General features: G+C 35.1%; 1 protein-coding gene across 1 annotated transcript; it reads left to right on the forward strand.

Moving 5' to 3' along the window:
- Positions 1 to 829: 829 nt before the first annotated feature.
- LOC143446402 (neuronal membrane glycoprotein M6-b-like) lies at positions 830 to 8,160 on the forward strand. The gene is made up of 7 exons (XM_076946024.1): positions 830 to 989; positions 1,501 to 1,690; positions 1,779 to 1,938; positions 2,480 to 2,642; positions 2,862 to 2,947; positions 3,124 to 3,189; positions 4,941 to 8,160. The coding sequence occupies exons 1-7, from the start codon at positions 986 to 988 to the stop codon at positions 5,094 to 5,096; spliced, it is 825 nt and encodes a 274-aa protein (XP_076802139.1). The 5' UTR covers positions 830 to 985; the 3' UTR covers positions 5,097 to 8,160.
- Positions 8,161 to 8,370: the final 210 nt, after the last annotated feature.

Genomic DNA, 8,370 nt, shown 5'->3' on the forward strand with positions numbered 1-8,370 from the left:
CTCTGGGTGGCAAGACTTTTTCAATCACCTATTCTTAACAATGGATATTGTCGACCCACTTTGATTCTTTTTTCAAGAATTTTCATTGTTAAGTATAGACAATCAAAAAAATCTTGCCACCCAAAACAACATGGTGGCCATAACTCAGAAAAGTACCTATTGTAAGCCCAGCACTTTAACCACTCAGCTACTGAGCCAACTAGGCCTAGCGCAAGTTTGGCTTAGCCCAACAGCATGCACTGCAGTCTTAATTTGACCAATAGTAATCTAACGAAGCAAGGAAGCAAAGTGGAAAATGATGAAGTAAATCAAAAGTACTAACTGGCTTTGATTGGAATTTCTGAATAAAAGGCAAATTAAGTTTTGGAGGTGAATTGGTCATGTGTCACGGCTCTTGAAAGATGAGTGTTTGGGTCTGAATGGATTAGTTTTAGATTAATTTGGGTTGGAAAAATATGTCATTTCATGTTGAAAATTGGCATATGTCTTTGCTCGCAAACTATCCTAATTGGCTTTTAGATTATTACTCTATTCTATTTTAACTTTTATTGATTAGTGTTGACCCATAATTTTTTTCTAAGTTCAAACGACCAACCTTGCCTTGATCGCGTAAATATAACTCAGTGAAAATGCAAGTTTCACTTGCTCATTGACAACTGTTACTGGTACTAAGTCCATTTTTTCCTATTATTGGTATAATGTTATCATTAAATGCTGTCACTCAGTTTGGGATTTCACACAATTTGAACTGTTTTGATATCATGATTGATGTGTTGCTTTGTGGTATCCTAACATTGAAATTTAAATGAGTTTGGAGTTAAGATTTCAGGATTTAAGACATTTATATTTTTATTTTGTAGTAGCAATATTTTGCTGATTTTCCACTCTGTTTAGTTGAAAAGATATTCTGTGTCATAGTCTAAAAGGTGAAACTTTCCTCCACAACAGTGATTTCCTTGTATGTGTACAGCCACTTCATGTAACAATGGGTAAGTAGAGCTGTGTTATAAGACTATAAGTAATTATGTTGGACTGTGTTTTCTACATGACACCCAAGTCAAAACAATCATGGGCATAACTGCTAAAATTACTATGATGCTGTGCTTATCCAAATATAAAATCATAGTAAATATTTTTTTAATTTTTGTAATTATTTCCTCTTTGAACTCTGTGATAAAATGTAAGTGTTTGTAATTTACGGATACTGTATTACATTAATTAGTGAATATGAAACAAAAATGTGCTTATTGCTTGTCAATTTCTATTGTATTTCCCTTGGTCGCACTCTATTTGTATTGATACTTCTGTGAAGTAATAAAATATTTATTCAGTATATACTTAATGTATCCGACTTGTATGAAATCTTGCTTTGTAAAATATGACTTAGAATCCTTACTAGTAGTTTAACATATTAGTCCACTTTTCTCGGCATGTAATGTTAGATAGTTTATTGCATCTTCTTTTAGAATTTTTTACACTGTGCATGCTATGTCTTTATAGCTTGCTTTGACAAATGTCTGAAGTGCCTAAGCCTGGTTCCATGGGGAACTTTAATTGCAACAGTTATTTGTTGGGCCGGGACAGCTCTATTTTGTGGCACAGGACATGAGGCATTAACATATAGTTACCAATTGTTGAATTCAGCAAATATCACTGGTTTTTCATGGAATACAACACAAGCTGATGAAGCGTAAGTGTAACTTGCAACAGTAGAGACTTTTAGGCATATGCTTATATGAAGTAATGATGTTCCATTCAATTGAGGTTTTGCTTGTTAGGTTTCAGAGCTTTAAATATGCCATTTATGGTATTGCTTCATATATGTTTCTTCTGTCTGTTGTACTTTTCGTCGACGGTGTTCTTTCAACACGAACTATTAAAAGTGATTATGAAGAGAGCTGCAAAACCTCTGTCTGTGGATTGTGTGTTGGGATTTTTGTAAGTGAATGTTATCACCATAATAATTTCGTTAAGATAAGAAGCTAGGAGTTGTCAGCTATGATAGACACTTTCTATATAAATTTCTGTTTTTTATCTATGCCATGGAAGCTCATTAACTTGGACTTGAAGGGATCGATAAAGTTGGTTACAAGTAAAATCAAACTGAGACAAAACAATAAAAGGAGTAATTTCTTTAAGAATCAACATTCCAGCTTTGAACACCAAACATTTGTTTGTTCATGCATGAATTGTAAACTAGTGAAAAAGCTTCAGAATTATTGTTAGTTTTTTACCTGCATCGCTTTACTAGGGCCAGAAAACCAAAAACTATCTGAGTTTTTAAGTAAAGTAAAGTCAAGTTAATGAGCTTTTACCATATATATAATTGTACTGTAATGTAACAAAGATAAAAATTAGGTTCGAAGCCATACATAAATGCAAGATATTGGTAAATTTTATACACGTCTCCATCTATCACTTTATTGTGTTCCACTGTTGAGTTGGAATAAGAATAATTTATTTCAGTTTATTTCTACAGTACACTGTGATTGCTTACGTTACTGGTATTGCGTGGTTAGTGATGATATGCTTCATGGTACTGCCAGTTTATTTTATGGTTGTGGTTTATTCCCAATGCATTTATGTTGAACAACCTACAACCACTAACAGTGATTTTGTGTGTCTCGACTTTGTTCAGTCAGGTAAGGAAGTAAAAATTTTATTTCATGATGTTTGTTGTTTTGCATTCTATTAGTAGTATATTGCTCCAATGTTACTTTTCACATCCATAAACAACCACAAAATTATACAAACATGTTTTTCTGATGCTTTTCAAAAGCTTTTATCTTAAATTATTATTTGCATGAGGCTGCACACAAAATTACATGCTGTGCTGTGTATACATGTGCTGTAACTTGCAGGTTTGATGCACCCAGATTATTCTGGTAGCAAAGATTATGGACGTTTATGTGGTGATGATTTAAAGGATTTGTGCAAACAACCTGAGGTACGTTTGACAGACTTTTCCTGACTTTCTTTTTTCACAAAATTATTAACTATTTTTTTGACATTTAGGTTTATTTTGCTAAAAAACTTATTAATTAACCTATAGAAAGGAAAAAGATCTTATGTACATAGTAGATTAATAGTATGTTGCATTAGGTTTTTCTATTTTCTTCTCAGGTTGTGATGACCTACCAGCTATTCATTATTGCATTGGTAGGAGCAGCTCTTGTTGTTCTAAGCATGGTTAGTGAGATTTGTGTACCAGGATTTTAGATAAGTTTTTGTTTAATTATTGTTCTGTGATATTTGTCGGTGCTTATTCCCCAGAATTGAAATTGAAATATATCATAAAATCATTGGCCCACTTTTCCTGTTAAGATTACTGCTGAAATATTGATTCAAAGTGAAAGTGTCACGTTACTTCATATTACTTTTACCTGATAAAACATGGATTCAGTATACATTAATCATTCGGAATATAATCAGTGAATGTTGCTTACCTAGTATAATATTTGCTGAACCAAGAGTAAGTAAATTACTATAAAATGCATGTATTGTATACCAACGAATTTGGTATACCACCGCCAATACAAGCTTGTTTTATAAAGGTCCCCCTCAAAAACCACTGTGATTACGTGGATATCTCTCTTACTTAACCATGCAATGTTTTGAAAATTTAATTTGTGGGCCGTTTTGTTCATAACTTGTGCGCATGAAATTGACCTCGTAGTTTACAAGCACGGACGAATTCTGTTAATGATCGCAGAAATACAGGCTAAGGTCTACAAGATTTAGTTGTTACTTTTAAGCTATTGTTGGGCTTATTTGAGTAGAGCTCAACTTTACCTTTAACAAATATTTACAAATCAATCATTTTGTCACAAATGTACTTAGAAGTTAGGGTGTGTTCATGTGGAAACACCGCAAACGGCAAGTAACGTTTCGTCGTTTAATATTAAAACCTCTGCCGTATACCATCTTACTTAGTATGGAAGCACTCTAAAATGAGTAAATGACTCAAGTCAACCAAAGGCTATTTTGGTGTAACCAAAATACCTTACCCTAAGAACTACCCTTTGAAGTAGGTGATTGAATACGTTCTTTTAAGGGCAATTTATAATGTCTCCTGTATAATTTTGTCCACTGCGACCTTGCGATGTGAAGAGATTTTCTCCTTTCCAACTAAGGTTTTATGCTTTTTGTGTGCGTCGTTTGAACTTAGTCATTCAAATATTCTGGCCTGCTTATTGAGAGGCGAAATATTAATATTGATTTGATTTCGTCAAGATTGTGCCTTAGTCGTATGTTACAAAAACGTTCTATTTTTAATATACCTACCCGTTCATATTTGTTAATCTATGAAGTTGGATTCTTGGGACGACTAAAGTATGACATTTTTTCCTTATTTTATCATTTAATTTTTGTTCTATGTACATGAAAGATTGTAAATGGCAAAAATCTCTTCATGATATCCTAACTCCTATTGACTGGTAGGTTAGCGTTTTGGGTTTATTTTCATCGGAATATGCCAACATGGTATTGAAATATTTCTACGTTTCTTACACCACTTTCAAGTCCAAACCACAGTCAACACCGCAGGGCTATAAGTGCCAGGAATGTGCCAGTTGCATAACTAAGCCGTATATGTTCAAGTCATGATTCAATGCGAAAATATTTCCTGGTTCTGCCTGGCGAGTGGATACCCAAGAGAGCTTATGTCGGTCAACGTCATAATCCATATATGCAAACCCTGTAGCATCGTAGAGTTTAAACCACGCCTCACTTTCTTCTATCAATTTTTGTAATACTGTATCTAAAAAATTTGCCATTTTGCAACGTTTTGTATGTTTAGCGCATGATAATCCTCCTATACGCCCAAATGGTGTCGCGATGGATTTCCTGATGCCGACAAAACGTATATTATGTGATATGTCTATTTCAGATAAGAATTTAATGACAGATTTTTATAAATCATTTTATACTTCCCATTACAGAAGCAATATGCTATGTGTCTAACGGCCAACTTCGCCTACGTGAAAATGACGCGAAAGCTGGCAGTCTACGAAGATGCTAAATACAAAGAAGAGATGGAATTGAACGACATAATTAACACTGCCCGATCCAACGAACGACTTACGTATAAGTATTAAGCTCAAGTGTAAAAATGCCTGACAATACTGATGCTTGTTGCCTTCTTTCAATGAAGCTGCTAAACTGAGGTATTGTAATTTATGTCACTTCCTTGCTTTCGAGTCAAAAATCTTTAATGTATACTTTTACACTACTAAGTGCGGATTGCGTTGTACTCACGGTACGCCTTTATTTGTCATCGTTTTGTGCTGTTGTTATGTTAATTGTTTGATGTTTTCTGCGTAACACTTACATAAATTATTTCATTTCTCCTTTCTTTTGAAACATGCTTTTCTACTTTTTTCCAACGCGAAAATAATTTATGTATGAAGGTACATGAAACGTTACACATAAATTTTAACCACGACACTGGCCTTTTTAACAGTTTGCATTTAAACTCGTACGAAAAGTGAGCAACAAAAGTTGTTTCTGCAAGTTGTGCCACATGTAAAACTTGTAAATAATGGTGTACATAGACTTGGTTTTGACATCGATATAAATAGGTCGCATAATTGTTTGCTTAACATAGGCATTATAATTGACTGGTATTGTCGTTTTTGACATATTTGACATAATCTTTGTTAAATCGCATTGGAAATCAGGCCATAGTGCATGAAATCCCATGCATCCTACAAAGTCGCTTTCCACGCACCACGATATACCCATAATCTCCATGATTAGTTGTTAATTCAGGTTGTTAACGCTCCAGTAGTACGGACAGATGAGCAACCGACCGATTTTTTAATTACAGTATTAAATTTTCTCATCCCTAAAGTTGTTATTGTTTGTCCTTTGTAGAGATTTCTCGTGACGTGTTGTCATCTATGTCATACTAGTATAATTCTAGGATTAAACGAGCTCGTATCGAGCGTGTTTCACAACCGAAATCTAGATCCTTTGTCCAGCGTGATCGAAGGGAAATTAGTTTGACAGAAAATCAATACCCGTTGACGTTGAAATGATGCAACGTTAGGCCATTATTACTCATTTCTGTATCGCAAAAGCTTCGTTTGTTTTGTACGTTCAAGGGGCATTGGTGCAGTCTACGGCATGTCCAAGCAATATTAGCTATTCGTCTGTTAATATTTACTGCTATTAACTTGAGCTTTAAGGTGCCCGCTTTTTTTCACCCATTATCCACGTTCAGTGTGTAATTTTTTGCTGCTTCTGATAGCAATTGATTTTTTTTTGTAATCTATTACGGGACGTACTAAGATTTCATTACCGTTTGGTGTTAGAGTCTTTATAACTCGAAACAGACGTATACATAAACCAGTGTTTGAAAGCTGCTGGCTGGCTATCTGTGCGGTCGTTGAGGTAAACCGTGCTATTTTGATTTTCCTTTGGGCGATACAGTAATGAAATAATAAGCTGCCGTTAGCAAAAAATGCGTTGGCGATAGTGGGCTTACGTGTTTTACTGTTTTGGCCTATTTATTTCATACGATATGCCACTTGAGCTACACGTTGTCAAAAACATTTCTAGCCCCCTTAAATTAGATCAACAGTTGTTAATGGAACGACTGCGTTGTGTCTTGTCCACCGTGGTAAAGATAGCGTTAGCTTTTGCTACACTTAAGTTGAAACTATGTGTATTGTTGATTCAGTCTCACTCGACTTGAAGTGTATTACGATCCACTTCGGGTTTTCGTTGCCCAGGGTAATTCTTTTTGGAATTCTACTGAATTTTGGTAATTCTCAGAAACCAACTGCTCAAAGATGCTTTCAGAGTCCCTTAGTTTTTGCGCGGTATAACTTTCTTGAAGAATAATATTTCATAACGGCGTTCGCCTTATTTGTGTGGTTTTCGTCGGGCTTGTTTGGTTCATTTTTTCATTTTTGGTAACCGCTGCGACTGTTAAACTTTCAGCGTTTGCTTTTGTTGCATTACCAAAGACAAAGAGTGATGTCACGAACGATTTGGCAGCATTCAACAAACATGGTGCATTGTGGTATTTATCATTTAAAGCATTAGACATGACCTAATTTGCCTTTTATTTTGTTGTTACATTCGTTTGCGCATGCTATGTATGTTTTTTATTAAATAATAATTTATAAGTTAGTTGTACATAAAGAATTGTGGTGCTCTATATATATTATACAAAACTTGGTGCAGAATTGGAAATTTGAAACGAGCAGGTATAGCCGTGTTGTGCGGTCAAATATGTAAGCTTTCTCTGATTGTTTTTCTTCGACGTCATGTCACGTGACCTCGTTTCTTTTGCTCGTTGACGTCATGTCACGTAGTTGAATTCAGGTTTGCAAATGTTGTCTTACACCACTTTCTAGTCGTACGTTTTATTGCCATAGTCACTTTCAGTATTGATATGTTGTCCTTTCGTTTCATCCTCCATTGCAATCGCATTCATGGATTTTCAACGTTTGTGCGTTGTGCCTCGTTCATTGCTCTTCTCTTAATTGTTTCAAAACTAATCTGAGGTCAGCCGTTGATGACGCACATTCAAATTTCTCGTTATGTTGGTAAGTGCACTTAGCACCTGCACGCTGACGCACATGCTCAGCGTTTGCTTAATATACTGTGTGGTCATAAACACAAAGTGTTTTCACATTACATTTCCAAAATAATATATTGTACATCTGTATCTGCCGAAACATCTGACCTTCGTAGTTAATTCAATTACTGTAATTGTGCTTCATAATGCGTCATGTTTACGCATGATTGTGGTATAGCTGTGTTTTACCATGTTTAGCTATACATGTCTTTTGTTTTAATTGTCTCGCCGTACTGAACGTAGTCTTGCTTATTATAATTAACCGTGTTTCTTGAAGTGGGCTACTGATTTCAGTGAAATTGAGCTTGCAAATTTTTTTCGGTGTCAATTGTTTGGTGAAGCCTTGTAGCAAGAGAAAAATTATCCTCATCACTATTTTCACTCGGTGTCGTTTCTCTCTGGGTGAAATCCTTGTATAGTAACTTACCAGGCAAAGAGATTTCGAATTAATATCATAAATGTTTTTCCGCTTGCTGACTGGTCGGTTATAGATTGTCACTTCGTTTATAATGAATGTAGGCTATTTATTAAAGTGACACCGGATAGTTAATTGTATTACAGCCCAGAATGTGTTTTCTGTGTGTGTGTGTCCTTTTTGCAGAAAACTTTCTACAAGCGTCGAGCGTATCGGTTCAGTTTTGCGTCGATTACTTGTAATTTTAATTTTTCAGCGCTCACAGTTTGGCCACATAAGTCAATTGGATCCGTTGTGTCAAACAAGCAGCGATTCTGCATCGTCAGGAGTAATAATTCAAATAATTTTTCGAGGCCATAAAAGGAAA

This window comes from Clavelina lepadiformis, chromosome 1, assembly GCF_947623445.1.
Source record: "Clavelina lepadiformis chromosome 1, kaClaLepa1.1, whole genome shotgun sequence".
Classification (NCBI taxonomy): domain Eukaryota; kingdom Metazoa; phylum Chordata; class Ascidiacea; order Aplousobranchia; family Clavelinidae; genus Clavelina; species Clavelina lepadiformis.